Source organism: Elaeis guineensis, chromosome 9, assembly GCF_000442705.2.
Source record: "Elaeis guineensis isolate ETL-2024a chromosome 9, EG11, whole genome shotgun sequence".
Classification (NCBI taxonomy): domain Eukaryota; kingdom Viridiplantae; phylum Streptophyta; class Magnoliopsida; order Arecales; family Arecaceae; genus Elaeis; species Elaeis guineensis.
Window position 1 is genome coordinate 14,587,388 of NC_026001.2, and position 24,377 is coordinate 14,611,764.

General features: G+C 36.3%; 2 protein-coding genes across 2 annotated transcripts; one reads left to right on the plus strand and one right to left on the minus strand.

The window, feature by feature from the left end:
* Positions 1 to 1,481: 1,481 nt before the first annotated feature.
* Positions 1,482 to 10,575, minus strand: LOC105051470 (probable diaminopimelate decarboxylase, chloroplastic). The gene is made up of 8 exons (XM_010931936.4): positions 10,042 to 10,575; positions 8,987 to 9,161; positions 7,399 to 7,548; positions 5,563 to 5,724; positions 5,033 to 5,218; positions 2,084 to 2,206; positions 1,911 to 2,000; positions 1,482 to 1,809 (listed from the first exon to the last, which is right to left on the minus strand). Exons 1-8 carry the CDS (start codon positions 10,530 to 10,532, stop codon positions 1,732 to 1,734), a joined length of 1,455 nt encoding a protein of 484 aa, XP_010930238.1. The 5' UTR covers positions 10,533 to 10,575; the 3' UTR covers positions 1,482 to 1,731.
* Positions 10,576 to 16,611: 6,036 nt separating this feature from the next.
* LOC105051469 (uncharacterized) lies at positions 16,612 to 17,315 on the plus strand. The gene has a single exon (XM_010931935.3). It carries the CDS (start codon positions 16,718 to 16,720, stop codon positions 17,201 to 17,203), a length of 486 nt encoding a protein of 161 aa, XP_010930237.2. The 5' UTR covers positions 16,612 to 16,717; the 3' UTR covers positions 17,204 to 17,315.
* The last annotated feature ends 7,062 nt before the right edge of the window (positions 17,316 to 24,377 follow it).

Sequence of the window (24,377 nt, forward strand, 5' to 3'; positions counted from 1 at the left end):
GACTTATAATTGGTACTGGGAAGGAAGATTATAAATTGGAGTTAATAACAAATATCATAGGAATAATAATTGGAGCGGGAGCAGAAGATTCGACCTGTGGGATCTTGAAAATAATCACTGTGCTTGTTGAACTAATTGAAATCTATTTTACTATTGGAAGATAGATTATAGGTTTTAATTAGTATATTTAATAAGACTCGGGAGAGATTATTAAATAATTTAGGATTATTTATCCTTGCATTAATAATTAAATTTAGATTATTAATCGGAATAGCTGGAATTGATAATTGGTCCAAGTGAAATCAGATATACCCTAGTGCTTTATCAATCGAATTTTGATTCAGCTTTCATTGAGTTCTTTAGAGTTAATTTTATTTTCCATTATCATTCAGTTTCGATCGTTTAGATATTAGTAAAATTAACGTTCATTTTTTGTAATTAAACTCAGTCCTCGTGGGAACGATCTCTTATTTATCATTATATTACTTGAGCGATTTCGTGCACTTGCGAAATAGGCTATCAACTACTATAGATTAATCATGGTATTTAAGAATGGATATATGAATTTGGATCTTTAGCCTAACGAAGACGTCGGGATGAAAGGATTATATGAGAATCCGTACAGACGTATATTTAATCAGTTATTGTTAGAAAGATCTTAAGTACTAATATAGGACTAAAAAATCCATTGCCTCTTTTGGATGAGATTCTGAATTGTTACAAATAGTTTCAAAATCAATTCAACTAATAATCTATAAAAACTAAAAAATACTGTAACATAGATTCATTAAAATTGATCATAAACTGATCATGATATTTATAAATGAATACATAAATTTTGACCCTTAACTTGACATTCGTTAGACCTTAAACAGAAAAAGTATGCAAGAATCCCCTCACATCAATTATCCACTAAAAAAATCATGAATATTTATATAAAATCATGAAATTCAAATAATGCCCACTGACCGACCCTTTTGGATGGAATTCTAAATTACTACGGGTAGGAGTGACCCAAATTGAAGCTAGATGTTGGGATCAAGTGGTCTTCGCAATTCTATGGGCTGATGGCGTAAAGGAAGCATACGTCTTGTGATTTTTTTTTTTTTTAATTATCCTTTGTAACGAATGGTGGGCTAAATAAAGGCTTGAATATTAAACACGGGACACATCCTTTAGGGTTTGATCGAGACATCAAATGGGTTCCTGTCTTTGTCGAGGAAAAGAACTGGACAGTACCCCATCAAATTAAATGAGTATCCATGTTTGAAAGCCTTGAAAGCCATGCAACAGGGTGTAAGATACAGCATAATTAATAAATATGTGCTTTGAAGAAAAAGAACAAGAAAAACACCAATTTATGACCCATCATGCCCCATGGGAACGCATTTCGAACTCAGACTGTCACCCTTTCATGTAGAATCTCAACAGCACAAACCCAACAAACACGATAAAAGTTCTTCATGCACAAACTCGCAGACTGGTAAAGTCATGCTAGTACCACAGCACATATTATAAAAATAAGATAATGTGAAGCGTACATCAACCGATCTTGCTCACCTTCTCTGCTGTTTGCAATAATCAATCACAGATACCAAGCAGCCATCAATACAAACCGTTTGTCGAATGATGCATATCACATACAATTCCAATGCATTGCATGCATATGCAAATAAACAGTATGAGAGCAACATTACATTTCAGTTAAACAAAATGGCTATGGCTCAAAAATTAGAGACCGTCAAAAAACTTCAATAAGTCCTCGAAAGTCTCCCCATGTCTGATCTTCACCAAGGATCCATTGTCCACCTATAAAATAAGCAAGATAATAGTCTTAGATGTTGCCAATAATTGATCAAATGTTCATGTACTAAGGAAAGAGAGAAACTACGAGTGAGCTAATTGCATACCCAATATTCAGGGGGTCGCATTTTAAGATTATATGTCGAAGCCATGCTCATGCAATAAGCACCAGCATCATGAACAACCAGGCCAGCTCCCTGAAAGTGTGTTAAACTCCATTAAGTAAATCCAGAAAAGACTAAACTAGTACAAGGAACAGACCATATTAGAAGAGTATAACCTTGGCCGGCGTTGGAAGCTCTCTATCCTTTCCTAAGAAATCGGCCGACTCACAGACAGGTCCTACCACATCAAAGGTTGAGACTTCTGCATCTGGAGGGGGAGGAGACACCAGCTCTATGTGCTACACCACCATGCATAAGATGCATTATTAACCATGAAAGAAAATTAATTGGCGATAGTAATGCAGATTACTCATTTTGTTTTCTAACGACATGAGATCGTACAGTGCCAAAATAAAATCTTGCTGGTATAAAAAAGTTATAAAATTGAGGAGACATAATTAGCTAAGGACATGGTATGTGGTGGTTTGTAATGAATGGTAAACTGGTATGCATTGTCCGCCCAACCGACCTAAACTGGTGCCGAACTGGACCTGTAAGGCCTTTTAGGTTGGCAAGTGGCCCGAACCGGCTTGAACCACTCAAAAGTGAGCAGAATTGTGAAATTCCATTTGGTGTGGCATGGCATGGGAAAGTTCAGGCTACCACATGACTTAAGAGAGGGCCACAAGATGGCCTTCTCTCTTTTCTTAAGAAAATTCAGCTTCTAACCATGGGTTTTGCGTGGAAAAATCAGGAGGAAGGACTAGTTGTTTTTCAGCCCAAATGCAAACCAAATCAGGTATAATCTTCTCTCCTCATCATTATTCTCTTTTTTCCATTCTTATGCCTAAATAGGCCAAAAATTGATAATTTCAAGGACAATCATGTCAAAATTTTATAACTGGACATGATTTCATGATATATTGTAAATCCAAGGATGATTTATGTCTTGAAGAAGCAATCAGAATTTTTCATTGATCATGTAATTTTCTAAAAAAATAATTTTGATTTAGAAAATAATAAGTAACAAGATAATATTCAAAAATTTTAAAAAATGGAAGCATGTTTTGAGGTATGCATGCTACTTGATTCTTATTTGGCAGCAATTTAAATAAATTTGGGCATGATTATGGCTACCCAAACCTGAGCCTCCATACAAATAAATTTCAAAAATAAGTGATAATTAAAGCATAACCATGGACTACAAAATCACATGTAGCACATCTAACAGGGCCAACATTTACCAAACTAATTTTTTTTTAGATATTTATAATTAACTATTGATTATTAAATAAAAATAGATTAAAATATTTAAAACATATATGTATATGACTCAAAGTCATTTGGTCTAATTCGATTGTCATGGTTCAGTTATGCCATGTAGGGGATGGACCATGGAACATCTCGTAGGACCTATGAAGATACAATAACGTATAGAAGATCAGACAGCACATAGAAGGACGTATCTGGATCCTTATCGTACATCAAATTCCATTTTTCACAGCCAAGATATAGCCCATATGCATATCCTTTGTCTGAGACATTGTGTTCGAGATGCTACTACCCTCCACAGACTCAGCCAAGTTATAGGTTAGATTTTGTCATGACCTTTCCTTAGATGATAGAGGGCAATATCAGACATAGAATCAATATCATCATGATTATCTAGGAATCTCAGATTATCAGTAGGTGGTAGCAGGGGAGAGCAAAATATCTAGGTCAGAGTCATGTCCAAAACACTAACAATGAACAAGATCTTGATGTCGACAAGTGGCATAGACAATCCATGAGGAACTAAATATTGGTATATCTTTTGTTAATTCAAATCAATTTGATATTGTTATTTAAAATCTCAAAAATATACACTGTCTATGTTTAATTATTATAGATCTATCTAATTATTATAATTACATTCATAAAGCAATCATACAGTCTCTTCAGACCAATATGAAATAAAATAGCATTAAAATACCTTTAAAATTATAATTTAAAATTCAGTAAATCTTCAATAACCTTAGAAACCAAAAAATAAAAAAGGCAAAAACATTGAACCCATACACATTTGCATTCTAGGTGTTGGTACTGTTCGACTCAATATCGTCACATACCAATACCTAACCAGTACAGTCCTTGATACTGAGAGATTGTGGACCTTGCTGGTGCATATGTAAGTGCATCCAATGGGAAAAAGTGAACACGATTTATATATTGTATACTAGCTAAGAAAGCCACAAGAAGAAATCCATGTAAATCATTCATTTTATGATATAAAGATGCAACTCAGATTTCCCACTTAATAAGTATGGAATGGGTCCTGTACAATGGAACTAGGTGATATGGGGTCATGTCATTTTTCCCATTCAACAAGTAGTGCCTTTTCAATAAATAAAAGTGGAAGGGTGGAGGTACTTTGGCATTTGGAAATAAATGAAAATGTTTGATGAGGTTCTTCTTAGAAAAGATGTTTGACGAGGTCTATGACTTGGTCTTAAAGAATAAACCTGATAAACCTACCAAAGGTTTCAAGGTGCTCCATTTATGCAGTAGATGTTTGGCTCACAGTCTAGATCAAGTTAGTTGTTTGATAATTGTATAGGGTAGCAGATAACATCAAGAAGGAATGTATTGTTATACTATGTTATGATGATTGCATTTTTTATGTATATAAAGCTACAGGAGATATGTTTCCTCTTTTAACAGTATACCAACATCTACAAGTTTCTCCACGACAGGTGAGCATTTATTGCAAATACATTAGTGTGTCATACAAGAAACGAGCATTGTGTATATTCCATATTTCTCTGACTTTTATATGTACTCCACAATTATGTCGGGTGAAAAAAAGGAGAGAATCAACCATTCAGATTAAATATTTAAACCCTATATCCAAAAGCAAAGAGCTTAAAGACTTCCATAACATCCATTAGTTTTCCCACTATAAAATTATTTAGCAGGAGGGTAACATAAATTTTTCAAATTGAACAACTTGTAAGTATTTTTCAAAAGCAAGCAGATTGTTGGGAGTTATTGGACTATAAATACCTTGTTGTGGCTCATTTCTTCACCAATAGGCATATAATAAGCATGCTACCAGTCACTGTATGTAGATACGTTGAACAATGTACCTGATATGCTCCATAGAGACTAGGCCGGATGAGCTCTGCCATGCTGCCGTCAATTACTATAAAATTTTTTGTACCATTTGTTTTAACACCAGTCACTCGATTGACCAAGCAACAAGTATTGGCTATAAGTGATCTTCCAGGTTCAATAATGAGAGTCAGATCTCGAGAAAGGACCAATTCACGTACCTACATGTAAACCCTGAGTTAGTAAACTAGAAAGAAATGATAGAAGAAAATTTAGAGTGACTGTGTGAGGGCATGAAAACATGGATGTGCTGGTCTAAAAACAAGCATTCTTGATGCCAAGACTGGTTGGGTAGTCACGATCTCCAGAAAATGCGAATCAAATTACTAAAACCCCCTGCTTACTGAAGAATTTGCTCAAGCCTGGTGGTTATCTCCAGAAAATGCATGATCAAATTATTAAAATCACCTGTGCACTAAAGAAGTTGCTAACCATGATGTATATCAAAAATATGCTAATGCCAGTAAAGAATGTTAAAGGAACTTAGCGTATATGTTAGGCTTACAGTATTGATGAGATCCATGGGTGTTGGAAGGACAGTGCCTGTATGATGGTAATCTATTCCCAAACCACCTCCAATGTTCAGGTACTCCAGCTCAAAACCTTGTGCTCGAATTTGATCGATGTAATTCACCATCAGAACTGCAGCATCTCTGAATATGTCCACCTACAAAACCAAGCGTAGCACATTCTAGTTACATGATCAGGATTCACTCTGCACATGCAAATTAATCTTCACACATGTTGATTGTCATTTGTTTATGAGACTATAACTTGCTAGCTCGAAATGGCCTTAGCTCCTGCTGATTGCAATGTGTCACTTATGCTCAAGATACGTTCGATCATTATTAAGAGAAGCTAGTTTTAGATCATATTCAATTTAAGTTGATTATATATCCAAAAGAGGAATAAAGTGAAAGAGCAAATTGGTGTGACTGCAATATATGAAACTTCAGCAAAGAAAGAAATCAGAACTGCTGAGGCATGCAAGGGACACGGATAAAGTTCACGCACATATGAAGTTAAATTACCAAAACAGATGCATGAAATTACGAGGTGTTATCCATAAAAACAGCTAACTACGAAAGGCAATAAGCTAAGAGATAAATTGTACAAAGACGTAATTAATACGCCTTACTCTGGTATTCAGTGAAATAGTTTACATGACAATCTGCAGTCTACAGTCTCCAATTGTTATGCTTGATAATTTGTTACAGAATCAAAAAATAAATAAATAAATCAGTCCAATCAGAGCAGTCATATGTATAATACTGTTCTCAACATAAAACTATATTGATGATACATATGTTTGGCCACTGAAAAGCACCTCCTAGCAGGGAATTTGTCAGATTGGCTACATACTAGAAGTCATTTGCACAGAATAGTAATATTACAATACACCTAACCTTTTGGTGCAATGAAAATATAGACTACAATCGAGCCACTAGAAAATGAAGGCATTAGAGGTAATATGTTGATAATAAACGCATGGAGGTTGTGTCCGACTTCTAGTCCTCCTGTACACCTCCAGCATCACTGAGTGACATCTCACATTGTCGGAAGATTGAAATCTGTTTACTAAATTAATCCATGACTTAGGTAGCATAGGCCATAGGTATACACATATTGCAAGTGATTGTTATTCCATCTGTCCGAGTTTAATACAATAAGGCTTATCCCTTTGTGTCAAAACATATCCATACTCAATATCATAAGGCAAGTAAAAAATTTGGGGACTTTGATTGGTACGCCCACTGCTAATTGAAAAACATATACTAAATTAATCCATGACTTAGGTAGCATAGGCCATAGGTATTACACATATTGCAAGTGATTGTGATTCCATTTGTCCGAGTTTAATACAATAAGGCTTATCCCTTTGTGTCAAAACATATCCATACTCAATATCATAAGGCAAGTAAAAAATTTGGGGACTTTGACTGGTACGCCCACTGCTAACTTTATCAGCCAACAAATGCCAGAATACAGATGAATCAAGATAATCAATAAAAGCATAAAAATAAAGTTGATCCAATTCTCAGCTACATCACTGATATCAATACTTCATATATCAAATCAGTTGTATATTTGTAAGATGTTTGCAAAAAATCTACATGATACATCATCACATTTTTTTTACTATGTAAAATTTATAGCGAATATAAATTGCTACATCGGCAGAAAAATGTAGCCTTGTTTGTCAAGTCAACTTTCTCATTCAGAGGCCCTTTTAGCACCTACTTTCATAACTCCTTAAGGGCCTTTCAATCCAGCTATAAGTTAATCAAAGTGCCAAAAAAGAAGGAAACAAACCAAAAAGGTCAGCAAGTAGAATACCTACCTTTGTGATGGTTGATCCCAAATGACAGTGGGCTCCAACAAGCTTGATTTCATTTGGATATGACTTGATAGCATCTAGAAACCACTGTAATTTCTCATTTCGAATACCAAATTTAGAAGTCTTGTTTCCAGTGGCAACATAAGGATGAACCTGCAACAAATAGTAAGAATAGACAATATTTAAGTGTCCCAGCACTCAGCAGTCATAGACTTTGGCATGAATTCCAAACAAGTGCATTCTCCAACATAGGTTAAACAAAAACAATTTGAGCCAATATTCATTACAGTTAAATAAAATGAGTCCTCATATTGGTTACAGTCCTCCCAACTGTTGAATTGGCTTTTGTTCGAAAGTATCAGAATCTGACCTAATCCATTAAAGATTTATTATGATTTACTCAGTTCAACAAATTTCCTTGGTATTTTTTTCTGTATGTTCAAATTTACAACAGAGGCCATTTTGTTCATAAATAAGCAACCACTATCCCATGATTGTAGGGAAGCATATAATGGGCAATTCAATGGCAATTGATAAAATAAATGTTGCAAGAAAGTAAGCCTCATGGGTTAGCCTAAGCTAAAAGTCAGTTTTAAGCCGTCCATGAGCAAGAAGCAGCATGCAGGAGGTCCTAGCTAGTCTTATTTGCCAATCACGTACTTCCATGGACAAGATGAGAAGCAAAAACCTGAGTATATGGAGGAAAGCTTCAATCAATCACGATTTCAAAAACAGAAAATGAAGGCTAGCTGAATTTCATGCAAATTAAGCAACTTTGAGGGTTTAGGCTTAATCAATGGCATCCAAAACATCTCAGATAGACCCTTTGTTTGCCTCAAATCCATCTTCCATAATAGAAGAAAAGGGGGGAGGTTTAACTTATAATAGATTTAAGTGCAGCAAGTGAACCAAGGATAAGCTTCTTATGTGTTCCTGACTGTCGCATGTTTTACTACAAAGGAGACCTGTAGTGCTTGTCTTTTGAGAGCATGCTCCTTCACTTCATTAAACACACAATATATAAGCAGCATACCTATGAAACCCTGGAGTGGAGTTAGAAGACATGTGGGTTAAGGTCATTTTCCTACCTAACACTGTCAAATTAGTTTTAAACAGTTAAGAAAACATAAAATGATGTAGGCACATTAACTTTATGAATTTCGAGTCAATGTTTAGAAAATTATGTTGAAATGGGTCGACTAAGGAAGACTAAGTACAAAATATAGATTAAAATAATTGAGAGCAGACTGCAAAATTATAGCTCTGGAGAGGAAAGATAGAAGATCTAAACGATGGAACATCAAAATATGTGAAAAGTTCAATATAGGGGATCTAAATAAACTTGGATGACATATTTAAATAGAAAGTAGATGATGTTCTATAAGCATTCTATCCTGTTATGAACAAATAGCATGGTAGATTAATGGCTTCACAAAACCAATCCACTAAATGAGAGAATGCTGGACCACTATTGTTAGAATGATATATTTTTCCTTGTACATCACTGTGTTAATGATGAAGACATGAATATCACACAACAAAATGCACTTAATACATTATAATGAGATGCAAATGACCGGCAACATCGTACCTGCGGATCAACATCTGGATTTATTCTAAGTAAAATTGGAACTTGCTTTCCCACAACTCTTGCTGCAGTCACAATGTTTTCCAAGTCAAATTCACTGTCAACATTAACGAATACCCCCTTTTCAGCAGCTAATACAAGGTCCTCCAAGAGCTTCCCGTTTCCATTGAATATACACCTGGTCTTCAAAATACCAAATGGGAAGATTAAATATTGCCATGCACAGATAAGATCACCACATTGTAGACAATGAAACAGATTCAACTATCAGTGGGCAACGACCACCAAGTAAGAAGAGACATACACAGTTATAAAGCTATGAAAGCCAAACATCTATGTCATTATTTGGGGTAACAGAACAAATAGATACGCTTATAATTTGCCAATGGGGCCCCATATCATTACATAATGTACGCATGACAAAAAAAGACTTGCGAAGACAAGCAATACTTTAATAGGAAAATGAAGGAAGCAGTTCAGCCTGGATACTTGACATGTAAATCTCAGGATAATTTGAAGAATAAGCCTCAGATATCTAATTCCAATATAAACAATGTCACAACAATCAGATTCATGACTCACAGGGCAGCTCAGCACCATTGATCATCTCCACTGAGATCAAGAAACCAAAGTCCCAAAGTCCACGTTGTCAAAGCTTCAAGGTTAAGAATATAAAGGAGGGAATGAATTAAACTAATTCGCATCCTTCATGAGAGAATACTAATCATTTTAACGAGTGATGGCGTTGTAAGCTAGCTTTTTTTTTTTTTTTTTTTTTTTTCAGTCATAAAAAAGTGATATTATACAAGAAACATACTATTAAAACTAATTTGACTTGCAATTTTTTAACAAATGTTTTTGCTAGACGGAAACGACCATAAAAACCACAAATATAACATCTTTATGGTTCTTTGGATCAAAAAAATCACTGTTTACCAATATCTAATACAAAGCATGAAATGTCACAAGTGGAAAACCCGAACATAAAAGTTAATGTTTTTTCTTCAAGAATTAAACTAAGATCACACAGTATAGAGGAAGATAGGCTAGGGTTTCACCTGGAGGGGTCGAAGCCGGCGTGGAGGGCAAGCCTGAGCTCGTTCCCACTGACAAGCACAGCGCCGCACCCGAGCCCCCTGAGGTGCTCCAGGATCTTGAGGTTATTATTGGCCTTAATGGCGTATCCAACGATCGAGCGCAGCCCCTCGAGGGCCTCCCGATAGGCCTCGAAGTTGCGGGTGATCTGGGCCTTGCTGTAGAGGTAGAAGGGGCTCCTCTCGGCCGCCTCCATGACGTCCTCGACACGTAGGCCCTCGCAATAGAGGTAGCCATCAGTGGACCTGGAGAAGCAATGGCGGAACGAGGTCTCGGCCGCCGGCGTGGCGGCGGGGACAGCGGAGGAGGTCGCCCTCAGGGTTAGGGATCTGGACCTGTAGGGGGTTGGGAAGGAAAGGGAGGGTTTCGAGGAGTTGAGGGGGAAGGTGGGGTTCAGGTTTCGGAGGGGTTTGGAGGAGGAGAGAGGGCGGGAAACGAGGTGGGCGGCCGCCATTTTTGGGGAGAGGCGTAGAATGGGGCCGTTGGAGATGAAGGGCCCGTTGAGATGAAGAGGTTTATGTACATATAAGTGGGAGGCTAGGATGGTTCCGTAATTGGGGAGAGGGTTCGGGTTGTATCTTTCGCGCGACATATTGATTTACCTTTCTTACGATCTCAACCGTTGGATTACTCAACACTGGAGTCAAGATCTGTGCAAGCGGCTGTAGAAGATTTTATAGTGCTTTACGAGCTGTGCTAGGCTCGATCCAACGGTAGACGTCGACGTCGTCAAAGAACATCAATCATTCTTTCTGACGAAAGATGCTGAACCCTTGGATTAGTGGACTTGGGTTTGGGGTCTAGGGTTTTAGGGCCACGTTGGCGTTATTATTTTTATTTGTATTGTTTTCCAGCTCCAATGTCCGTTCCGTGGGTCAATCTTGACTTCGGCGTTGACTGACTGCAACGTGATCCAACGTGGACGCAATGTAGACCTATGGATCAAATCTAGTAAATCCACATTCAACCAGATCCAAATTGGCCCAATCTAGTAACAGCGTACTCGACCAAAATGGATGAATTAGAGCTAACTTAACACTTGTCCCACCAATCCACTTCATACTTGTCGGACATAAATAAACAGGTTGAGCAAGATGTTTTTATAATTAGATTATTACAGATGGAAAAAGGTTTCGTTTGCCCCGTCCCCTCCTCTGCTCACTGTGGGTTAAATAAGTTTCTAAAACTCGCCTTTGAACTAAAGAAGAACAAGGGAAAGAATACTAAAGAGAAAAGTATGGCATATATATTACATTCAAAATTTTTCTTGATGTATTCCCTGCTCTGGGTATCTACCCTTGCTTTCGTTCTGTTTAAATGTTGATCCTAGATTACCTTTCCTTGGTCCAGTTATTTTGCTATCTTTTGAGATATTGATTGACCAAAAAGCCATTTAAAATAGACTTGATATAAGTTTACATTTTATGGCCTTGAGCTAGACTTTGTCTAACCCGAGTAATTGACACCTCCAATACCATATTGTTCATTCAATGCAGGGTATGCAGTTTTCCTCTTATATCCTCAACACTTTAATGAAGAATTTACTAATTATGGTCTAAAGATATATAATTAATGGATCATCTTGAGGGCAATGAAACAATACAGCTAATCAATACTTGAGACTTGACAACTAAATTTCTGCTCATCCCAAACTTGATGAGTGTTGGATGAATATAATCTTAATGTACGCAACTGGGGTTAGGTCTCTTGAATTTTTCCCAAACCAACTTAGATCCCAATCTAATTCCTGAGCAAATAGGAGTATGAGTGTTAAATTTGAGCTCATGTTAAATTTGAGCTCATGATGTCCCTTGGCAACCAAATCTTTTAAGGCATTTGACATGGTCATGCCACCTGAACTACATCTTGCCCTTATAATCAAGCAGACAAGGTTAATAAATAAATAAATATTAAGGTGGTTTTGTGGCTTTGTCCCTCTGCCCCAGCTACATCATGTATAATAATAAACAATAATGGTCGTGATAATAATTCTTTTAGATTGATGGTGACCTGCTTATAATGCAAATAACAGTCAATATTTTCTTGATAAAAAAATAATATTACTGTTCTCATTCTTATATTTTTCTTATTTTTTTTATTAAAAAAGAGAATGATTCTGAATATAACCCTAATATTTTTTCATTATTATCTGTTATTTTCTATTATGATACCATACCAACATCATTATAAAACTTATTAGAAAAAATTACAGGATATTTTAGCTCAACTTCACTTTCACTCTCTGTACTTTAAAAAGTATTAAATTAATCCTTCTAGTTATCGATATATTCCGATGTGGTCCAGCCATCTATCTTTGTTAATAAAATTTTTTAAAATTGATAAAAATACGCATCTGCTCCCTCCTCCCTCCTCTTCGATTAATCCCCTCTGCCTCTGTCACGCCCCCGACCCGAGATTGTGAATCGAGGGTCATGGCAACCGCCGCATACTCATAGAAAACTCTTCCCATAAGCATGCAAGGCATCTTATCATACTATCCTAAAACAACAGCGGAATAATTAGTCAATAATTTAAATCCAAAATATAACGATCTAAATTTTTTCTTTAATATCTTAATAAATTCAACAATAATTCAAAGGCTTTGCATCAAATTCAATAAGCCTTCCAACCTAAAATAAAAGTACGAAGATTCTGCTTCTGATCACTCTTCTATTCATATCTTGTATCATCTTAATTCCTCAACATCTGTAAAAACAGTAAAATAAGAGGAAATGAGCTAGACAGCCCAGTAAGCAACGATCACTTCTCAACAGATTTCATCAGGCATATAAGTAAATAATCATTTATAGAAAATAAGCATATAGAGTTCATCAATTCGAAATCAATTTCAATTATGCAATATAATTCATGTCAAATTCATTTCTTTTTCGAAATTTCAAGTTTCTTTCGGGATTTCAATTTCTTTTGTTTTTCGATTTCTTTTCGTCAACCATGAGCTATGACCACATTATCCCTGTGGCAGGGTCATAATACCGCGTATCTGCTTGCGGTGGGCTGCGAATCATCTGGCAGCCAAGTCCTTTGGAACCGCTGGTCTAACTGGCGGTTTTGTCGCTGGTCTATCTGGCGACATGTCGCTGGTCTTACTGGCGACACAAATCCTCAGGACAGTCAATTGCCAACGTATATGCCCCCGTTGGCGGGGTCCTCAACATAGTCAGGTTGTCAATTCTTATTGTTTCTTATATCATAATTCTTCATAAATCATGTTTCATATTCTAATTTCGATAATAAAACATATAATCATGTAGTATCGAAATCAATCAATATAATGCATCATGAAATCAATATATTCAATCATGCTTCATCATAACATTTCAAATAAGATATTTTCATAACAAAAATACCATTCATCCAATTCATGCATCGTTTCACAAATCATATTAGAAGAATACACTATAATTTGCCGATGAATCTAGAAAAGGTGAAACATTACTTACCTCGAACGCATTCCAATAAATCCATAAAATTCTATAAATTTTCTTCCAAAAATTCTGTTCGTAGATCATATCGCGATATCCCATGATCAAACATCCACAATTCTATACAGAATCAATTTGAATAATTAGAAAGAATACGAATTCTATATTTCAACGGTTTAGATTGGATCCGATCATCTAATTTCATCTAATCAAAATCTAATTAGGACCTAAACGATCCAAAGTTTGACTATCAGATCAAATCGGATTCGAAGTGAGAGGACCAAGGTTTCTTCATCGATTTCATAAAATCAAGTGGAGAGAGAAAATCAGAGGAGAGAGAATTCATGAGGTACAATTCGAATTGATCAGGTGACACAATCCAACATTACGATGGGTCCAATATCTCGATTGGTGAAATCAATGTGATCAAATCAAGTCATGGCTAGATCGAAAATCATGGATGATCAAATCTAAAGATTCATGGTCTGATTAGAGTGGGTGCCAGTACGTTGTCTGACAATCATGGATCAAGGTTCTTCATTAGAATCAGATCAGACTTATTAAAAGAAATTTCTTCATTCACTAACCTTTTTTAGAGAGAGAATCAATCAAGAGAGAGAATATTTTAGAGAGAGAAAATTCTAGAGAGAGAAAATTCTAGAGAGAGAAAATCCATCTTGAATTCTTCAGACAATATGATTCAACAAATTCTGATTGATCATATCAAATCATGTTAAAATTATCATGTGAATAATTAAATAAGATCATGAGAAATAAAATCTAAAAATACTTGATCTGATCAAAGTGGATGTCGGTGTACCGTCCGACGATCACGGATCAAAAATCCATCACGAGGATCATTTAAATTCATCATCATTCTTCTCAAAATTTTAAAAATCTTAGGAGAGATAATCTAGAGAGAGAATTTTAGAGAGAGAAAGTAGAGAGAGAAAATCCAATTCTAGAGAGAGAAAAATACTAATTCAAGCTGAAGAGAGAGAGGGAAGAGAGAGAAACTCTCCTTCTCATATTTTATTATTTATCTCATTATTTATTAATTAATTTTATTTTTCTCTTTCTTCTTTTCTTTCTTTCTCTCTTTTTTTTTTTTTCTTTTTTCTTCATGGAAGAGAGAGAAGAGAAAATCCTATTTATTATTATTATATTATTATTATTTTATTTTTTTTTCTTTCTTTCTTTTTTCTTTTTCCTTTTCTTTTTCTTTTCTTTTTCTTCTTTTTCTTTTCTTTTTTTTTTTCTTTTTTTTTCTTTTCTTTTTTTTCTTTTTTTTTCTTTTCTTTTTTTTCTTTTTTTTCTTTTCTTTTTCTTTTTCTTTTCCTTCTTCTTCTTCTTCTTTTCTTCCCGGGCTTTCATTGGGCCGAAACAGGGGACCTAGAGGTCCCCGTGCCTTGATCGGCCGATCACGGCCATCTTATGGCCGGAGGTGGCCGGCGGCAACGGCCGACTCTCCCGGGTTCGGAGAGACCAGGGCCGGCGGTCGGCGTGACCGTCGGCGCCGGAAAATCAGAGGAAAGAGGCGGCTTACAGGGGGGTTTCTTTCTCCAACTAAATCCGGCGACACCCGTCGCCGGCCATCGTGCACACAGGCACGGGAAAGAAGGGAGAGAAGAGAGGGAGAGGAGGGAGACCTTACCACAACCTCCGGTGACCACCACCGGCGAGAAATCACGGCGAACACAGGTCGAGGAGTCACGGCTTCAAACGGGAAAATCGGAGAAAAATCTCCGGCAATCGACGACGACGGAAGGGTCTACCCATAGAGGAGAGGGGAAGGGTTCTTATAGAGCTCGTCCTAGGGTCTTTCAATGGCCCTAGGACTCCGATTCTTGATCGGAGAAGAGGAAGACTCCGATCGGGAGTCTTCCTGCTCTGTTTTCTTTTTTTTTTTTTTTTTGTTTAATGGGCTTTAGTGGGCTTGGTTTGGGCTATAACAGCCTCCATGGCTGGTATCCCTCTTGCTACCTCTTCCTTCCTCCTCTTCTCTTTTCTTCTCTTCCCCTTCTTTCTCATCCATTTCTCCTCTTTTTCTTCCTTCTCATTTTTTCTCCTCTTCTTTCTTCACTTATTCTTCTCCTCCCTTTTTTCCACCCATTCTCCTCCTATCCTTTCTCCTCCCATTCCTTCCCATCCATTTTTTCTTCTCATCCTTCTTCTCCAAGCGATCCATAAATCATTTCCCTATACAGTGGCCTCCTCTACCTTCATCTCTTCTTGCCTTCCCTATCTTCTTTCTCCCCATCCTCTTCTCCTCCTCTTCCTCCTCCTCCACCCCATTTCTTGCCGCGGCTCCACTCCCCTCCTTCCATTCCTCTTATTCTCTTTTTCTTCCAAACCAACCTATGAGCTCTATCTCTTTAAATGGCCTTCTCTACATCTGCTCCTTCTCATCCAAAAAAAAATCATTCCCCTTTCTCTTCTTCCTCACTTATTTCTCTTCTTCCATTGTAGCTCTCTCCACCTCTTTTCCTTCTTTCTTATCCATTTCATTTCTTCATCCTTCTTTTCTTTCAAACCACCCATAAGCCATCTCCTTTACAGCGGCCCCTTCCATCTCTGCTTCTTTCCGTCAATAATCAGTTCTTTCCTCTCTTCTTTCTCTCCACCCTCTTCTTCTTCTTGTCCTTCTTCTCCTCTTCTAATTTATTCCTTATCCATGACTATTCTCTCTTGTTCTCTTTCATTCTCATTTACTTTTTCTTCTTATCTTCTTCCTTATCCAAGGTTGTTCATCAACAAAGAGCATTTTCATCTATTGAGAAAGAAATCGAACACTGTTTGTTGATAAAATAAATAGCTGAACCACAATGAAACATATCGGTAACTAGAAAGATCAGTTTAATATTTTTTAAAATATAAAAATATAAATAAAATTAAATTAAAATTAAATAGTGATTTTGTAATTTTTTAGATAATTATTCTATTTTTTACTTAAAATCACACATTAAAACATATAACAGACATTATAACGGTTATGAACGGCTTCAGGGGTTCCTTCGTCAACTGATAAACGCCGTTACGGAAACCCTAGCTAGACCAAACGGATGACTAGATGACGCCATGGACCAATGGTTGGTTCTCGCTCTTCCCATCGCCCGGGCCTCGGTATCTAATTCCGACTATTTTAACTCCCCGGTAGGCCGACGCCCCACCACCGTCATCTTCTCTCTCGATCTCGATGGGGCTCAATGTATCGAAGCGAGTGGAGAAATCCCTCCGATCCTCGCCGGAGTTCGACGCCGCCTGCGAGTCCGTCTACGACCGCTGCCTCGCCGACGCCCAGCACGCCTTCCCCGGCGTCCGCCCCTACCAGCTCGCCAGCGCGGTCACCCGCCTCCACGCTACCCTCTCCGCTTCCCTTCCCCTTGTCCGGCGATGGGTCCCCTCGCCCCCGGGGCAGGCCCAGGTCGACGCGGCGCTCCGGCGGGTCGACCCGGAAGCGGAGGCCCTGGGCCTGGCGGAGTTCCGGGCCTTCGCGGTGGAGCTCTTCAAGGACGCCATCCTCGCCGGCGCCGGGTCGGCGGTCCTCCGGCGGGTCCCTATCGGAGTCGCGGGGATCGCTGGCGTCGGGATGGTGACGCACGCGGGGGCGGAGGTCGTCGGGAGGGTGATGGGAGTTTACGCTGCCGGAGTCGTCGCCGCTGTTTTTCTCAGCTTGTCCTGAGCGCAGGGCTAGGGCTGTAGATCTTGTAAATTTTAGTGGCGAAAGACTAAGCCAAGCTTTTGTTACTTTGAAGCCTATTATAATTTATAAGATAAATTACAAAAATTCTTCCTAGATTATGTTGAAATTATATTTACACTTGATATTTTAAAAAACCTACATTGATAATCTTGATGTTTATAAGAATCTATACTTTAACCCAGACCGTTAGAAAATCGTTAACGTTGATTGAAATTCAGCTGTCACGTAATAAAATTTTTTTAAAATGATCTAATTGCCCTTCAGTGGAGGAAATAAAATCCTCCAATAAAAACCCCTCCTTTCCCTTTTCTAAAAGCCCTCATTTTGCTCCCGATGAGGATAGCTTCCTTTTCTGTTGCGACTAGGCAACGATGGCCTCTTTCTTCGATGCGCCTCTGCTCTCTAGCTCTAAGCGACAATAACGGCCTCCAGCTCTAGGCAAAAACATCCTCCAAAGTTACGCACCTTCAAGATTCTTCTCTCCCACCCTCTCCATCTATAAGGGTTGTCTGATTTTTCATTTTTCATTTAGATGTTCTCTCATGTTTTTGGAAGGATGATTTAGCTTGCATTATAAGAGATAGGTACAATGCAACAGAGATCAGGGATTTGTTAATACACTGCTCTACAAAATTCTCATTGCTGCTCCTAAACATATTGTAATTACCGACAACCAATCTCAAGTAATGAAAAAGATTAATTTGAACTAACAATGGCATTCTTCAATTATAGTTCATTTTGGATTACTTTAGCTTTATGTATATGTCTCTGTGTATGTCTGGACCTAGTAAGACAGTAGCCAGTATTTGAATCTAACTAAATATAACTGATTGAATCTTTATTTTTTTCTTTGCAGAACATCCTAATGTCCCAATTGAGTGTGAATTCTCAGAGTATCCCAGCTTGGCTTGAGTATTCCAATAGGAAGTGCCATTGTGGTCGCATGGCTTCAATAAAAGTTTCAGCTTCTCCAAAAAATCCTAATAGATTGTATTATAGTTATGAAGAGCATTGCTTTGTAGATTAGTATTTGCCTAAAAATAATCAATCAAGAACTCACTCATTGATATCGCTTAATGATTCGCTTCGAGATATAAGAAGAAAAATTAGTGAGTTAAAGATGGACTTCAAAAAATTGTATTGCAAAATTAAAGAACTAGGTGAGAGTAGTGCTATGATGAATAGACTGTTAGTTGGAATGATAGCACTATTTATTTTTGCAGTTGTGTTTATGTTTAAGTGACCTATGACAGTTTGAAAAAATTTGTAATGATAATGAATGTTGGACTTAAATTTGTATGGCATGATTTTAGCTTCAATGTAATGAAGTGTGAAAGCTAACAAGATTGTGACTGTTTTATAGCTCTTGTATGTTTGTTTTGTTTTTATAAAAGCTCCAGATCAAACATGATTTCTTGTCTACCTTTAAAGCTAGTTGCTATGACCAAAATGAATACAAGCATGAGAATAGAACACTGTAATTAAAATATAGAGCATTAAAACCACTGTATGAATAGGATACCATGTAATTGAAACTCTGTAAGCATCAAAAACAAGCTAGGCAAGAGAATCAAGTATAAAGCTTAGGAAATCTACCATGAACAGTTACATACTCTGTTGAACAAAGACATAACATGAACCAGAATCTGAACCTGAATAGTTGCATAACATCCTTGATTGTTTCAGTTACATAACATGAAATCTAACATGATCAGTTACATAGTCTGCTGAACAGTTACATAACACCCTTGATTGTTTCAGACCATAACATGAACATGAACCAGAATCAACAGGAACCAACAACTAAATGAGCCTATGCAATACATTTTTAACAAATTGAAGCACACTATTTAATATATAACACAACATGTTTCATAGCACATGCATCGGAATTCTGAAATATTATACTATATTGAAGGTAAAAAGTGTTTAGCATCAACAACAGTAGTGGCAATCATAGTCAAACCCCAGCCATTACATAGAAACATAAAGACTGATCACATTTTCCTACCCGATGATTAACAAATACAAAGTACTGTCATCACAAACAACCCATATGACACCAAAAGACTTGTCCATCTTTTACAAGCAAAATGACAAAAAAAGCCAGGAACCCAACAGTGTAATTTAACATCATCCAATGCTACTTTGCTGGCTATGCAATGAATCTACATCTCTCCCTCCTGAAGTATATCTGATACTTCGACCACCCTCTCGAGGCCTCCCCCTTCTGCCAACTGTAGCCTTTGAAATAGATGAACCAGTTGAAGCAGATCCTCCTTTTGAAGAACCAACTGAAGCAGATCTTCCTCTTGAAGAACTAGTTAAAGCAGATCCTCCTCTTGTCTACAAAAGTCACAAGAAAATAAGGTAAATAACTTGAAAATATCATATGAAAATAAGGTAGGTACCTTTTTTGCTACTGAGCATGCTGACAAGTCCTCCTATTATGGTCAAATCCTTTGCAATTATCGTAGCTAACAGTGATTGACCTCTTCCTCCCACTAGCTTCACCTTCTTTTCTTCTTCTATTTTTTCTTGACCTTCCTTACAGTCTTTTGAGAAAAGGAGGTTGCAAATTCTCTTCATCATTTCTTGGATCAAGGTTGCTATCAGGTAAAGGATGAATTACTAAGCTATAAGCTTTTAAGTACTTTGCTACTGTATAATAATCATCATATAATTCATCTAAATTCTCTCTTGTATAACCGACATATAGCACAGCATGTTTACATGGCATTCCACTGATCTCCCACTCACCACAAGTATGAATCTTTTTACTCAAATCCATAACAAATTTCCTACCTCCTTCCATCACTTGAAACTCTCGATTGCTTGTTGGTATCAATTTACAGATCCGGGAGGCTTGTATGTTTTTATCTAACCTATGCCTAGCATATGGAGTTAATTTGCCCTCTCAAGTACATCCCTTAGCATACCTCTTCTATAACCTGCTCATTAACTTCAGCCACATATTATCAAACAATCCAAGAATGGGCTTGCTTCTAAACTTACCCACCCATTGATTGAAAGATTCATACATATTATTTGTAATATGCTCACTTTGAGCTTCCGAATAAAAAGAATGTCTTGCCCACATTGATAGTGGTATCTTCATCATGTATGCATGAGTATCAGTATTGTGCTCTTTCATTCTTTTCATTGTATCATCAAAGCACATCTGATCATATGCTTTCACTGCATTTCAAAAGTCAAACTGTAGCAATAACCTAGAAAAATTTATCCTGAAATTGTTATACAAATGTCTAGCACAAAATCGATGACTAGCATATAGAAATATTTCTGAAACTGCCTCAACCAAATCCTACATATACATTACATGAATTGAACTAAAAAATAAATCAAATTGACTATACACATTAATATAAAAGCTCAAAAAAATATAAAGAAAATGATTAAATCATATATTTTGCTTATCAGATATTATAATTAATAGGCTGTCTGCCATGCCAACACTAATGCAAACATATAGATGCTCCAGAAAGAACTTTCAACTATCTTTGTACTCCATCTCCACCACAGGAGAATAATCCTTTATTCCCATCAATGGAAACTGTACAAAGTAGTACACCACCAAAGGCTCCCTTTAGATGACATCTATCCAACCCTAAGAAGGGTCTGCACCCCTCTAAATAATCTTTCTTCATTGCATCAAAGCATATAAATATCCTTTTGAATGTTGGGAGCTGTTTGGACTGTACAGATCTTTCATGTAACTGTATTTTTACTACTGAACCAAAAATTTTTGTCCGAAGTAATTCAACATACCTCGACAATTTAGAATAGGACTCACTATACTTTCCCTCAACCTCCTCCTGTGCCTTTCTTTTTGCTCTATACAATCGCATCATGTGAGGCTCAATGCCATACTTCTCAGCCAAAATTTGATACATCAGCTTAAAACTCATGTGGATCTGTCTTTAAGTGATGCTTCAATACTTTAGCTATCCACTTAGAGTTTGCATTGTTATTCTTTATAGGCCTCACACATGTATGCTGCCATTGTAAACTTTTTATCATGAAAGTTCTACTTGTTAGATGTATGTCCTAGAAGCCAATATGGCTGTCATATTGTAATAAATCTAGGATATAATTTTGTACTTAATACATTGATTTGATAAAAAAAGAGATAAATTTATTTTTCATTCAAGTGTGATGTATCCTTGAATCGTTCATGGAATTAACTTTCGATACATATTCTCAAAGTGTTAAGAATTAAAGACATGTATTTGATTTTTAAATACTCCTGATCATAGAATCATCATGAGGATGGTGATCAATCCAGATAGATCGATACATAGATCACTTTTTTTGAGATAGATGAGTCTCTGATCTACAGTGTAGAGACACTGAACGATGAGTGCAGATAGTTGTTAGAGAACAACTAGTACTGAGCATGACTATACGAGAGATCACTAGAATTTTTATTTATTCGTCAGTAATTATCTCGATGCTGTAGTTGTGTGATTGATCTTTTGATTTGAGATTGTACTACTACTTGTAGTGAGGCTGCTGGAGTTTGACTGACACATAAATATGGATCTCAACAAGCACTTGTAGTAGATGTTGATAATAGTTAGTCCACTGTAGGAATAGAGTGCGCATCAAGATGGGATCTATCAGTCTTGATAGAGAGGAGTAGTCCTATGAGATTTGAAATGCTATAAGTTCTAGAATCTGTGACCATAGTAGTGTGATTGATGAAATTTTTTTTTTATAAAAATCATAATTAGACTTGAGCTGATCGAATCTATCATATGACTGATATTGAGGTTTGACGATTTATCTATGACCTGTCGTCTACTCAGAACTCACGATAGAGGGATTGAATCATACGTTAACTATACCTTAAAATTTATTTTCGATTCTATTGGGTTGCCACTACATACTGCTAGGTGTCACTATTGGATTGTAAGAGCTCACTAGAGTTGTTCTGAATCAACAATCTTTGATGAGTAAGAGTGAAATTATTTCGATCCATTGAAAAGAGTTTCAATGATACTTTGATAGAGATCATTGTATATCTCACTACTAGATAGAATTAAATTTATGAGGTCACACAACAAAAAGATTAGGCCTAGAATTAATAATTGAGCTTATGAAGTATCAATTAGATTTAAAAAAATTCAATTGGATTAAGGTAACCTTACTAGCACATGATTAGACCCAATTTTCTCTTTCCGTTTGAATTTTTTATTTGATAAGATAATTCAAACTTAATTACCTGCTAATAACCTAAATGATTAAGATTTATTGGACTCCAATTATTGAGTGTCTAAGATTTTGGATCAATTGAATTTAGGATGCAAGTCTCTAATTAATTTTTTTGATAGTTATTCTTGGGTGCCACCTTGATTTGATCAAGTTAGGCATATCCCATAATTAGAGGGCCTTTTGATTTCATATGGGGCATCCCTTGGGTGTAAAAGAGGGTGTGAAATAATCGATGCAAGGGCTCCAAGAGTTGGCACCTAATAGGATTCCTAATGTAAGTTGAATAACTTAAGTTATTAGGAAACCTAATGCAAGTAGGACTTGTATTATGAGATTGGATAGGATTCAATCCTCATGTTTATTTAAATAGACTTCTTCTAAAGTCCCTAGAGCATCCAACCAGCAGCCCACACATCCCATAGGAAGTGCCCACACCCTCTCTTCCCCTGCCTTTCTCTTCTCCCTTGGCATCCCACTTGCCCAACCTTGTTGGGTGTCCCACTTCTCTTCCACACTCAAGCTGTTGGGCATTTCCTCCTTTACTGATTTCTGGTGTTTTGTAGTAGCATAAAGCAAGGGAGAAAAGCAAGAGAAGAAGATAAGAAGAAGATCAAGGAAAGAGATCAAGAGTTGATTGAGATCCAAGCTTCGTTCAAATTCAACATGTTGAATTTGATTAAAAAAAATTAACTTGAAGAGGATTGTTCCAGACTGATCCTGAGTGGATATCCACAGAGGCTGGATACTTATGCAACTAAGAGAGAGCCTCTTCTCTTTCAGATTCATATTTGAAGAAAAGAATTACAAAACAGATATGTGATTCGATCACATGTTAAATTTTAGCATATGTACAATTTCAGCATATGAAGTAGATTCTTGTGGTTTATATTTTATACATGTATGATATAGATTAAAACTATTTTAATCTGCTTTTTACTGTGATATTTAAAAAATAAAATTTTAAAATACATATGTATGCCCCAAACCTCAAATTCCAACAGTGGTATCAAAGTTATGGATTTCATATGCGTGAAATTGACATACATGTTTTGAAAAGAGTTTCAAAATCTGATTTTTTCTTGATACATGAGATGTATTGATGAATTTTTGAATCTAAAATTTTATTTTAAATTTAATTTTAGAACATATAATTGATATGCTAAAGCATGCATAGATTTGAATTTTGATCTATAACGGTTTCTAATTCATGTTCATATGATATGTAAATACATGCATAAACCTAAAATTTTATATGATCTGATTCATGATTACATATGAGATATGTGATTACATATTTAGGTTATAAAATTATTTTTAATATAATTTATGATTAGTAATATGAGATATATGATATCATGTATTGATCTGAATTTTATTTAGATTTGAATTTTACATGTGTATATGAGATATATGTTTGTATGTTAAATCTGAAAATTATTTTCATGATTTAAAATTTATCTTACATACAAAGAATTTAGATCTAAAATTTAATTTTAGAATCTGAAATTTATGTTTATGCATGAAAATTTTGGTTATGGAAAAATCAAAAATTTGATCATGTAATAGGATTGCATCTAGAATTTTTGATTTGAATCATATGGATCTAATTTGATTAAATAATTAATCAAATTGAGTCAAATATTGATGTGGATTAGATCAATTAAGTTATATGATCATGCAATTGTTGTTGATCAAATTGATTGAATCCCATATATAGAATCGATTAACCTAAGGACCTAATTTGACTCGATGGTTTGAGTCCAATTCGCTTAACCAATTTGGACCAATTGATCTATTGATGTCTAAGGCAAGTAATTGAGATATGATTATTTAATTAGCTTTGTTAGCTTATCTGACCAATTTATTGGTGTCTAAGAAAAGCAACGAGGGGACCCCTATCAATCTTCACTTATCTGGC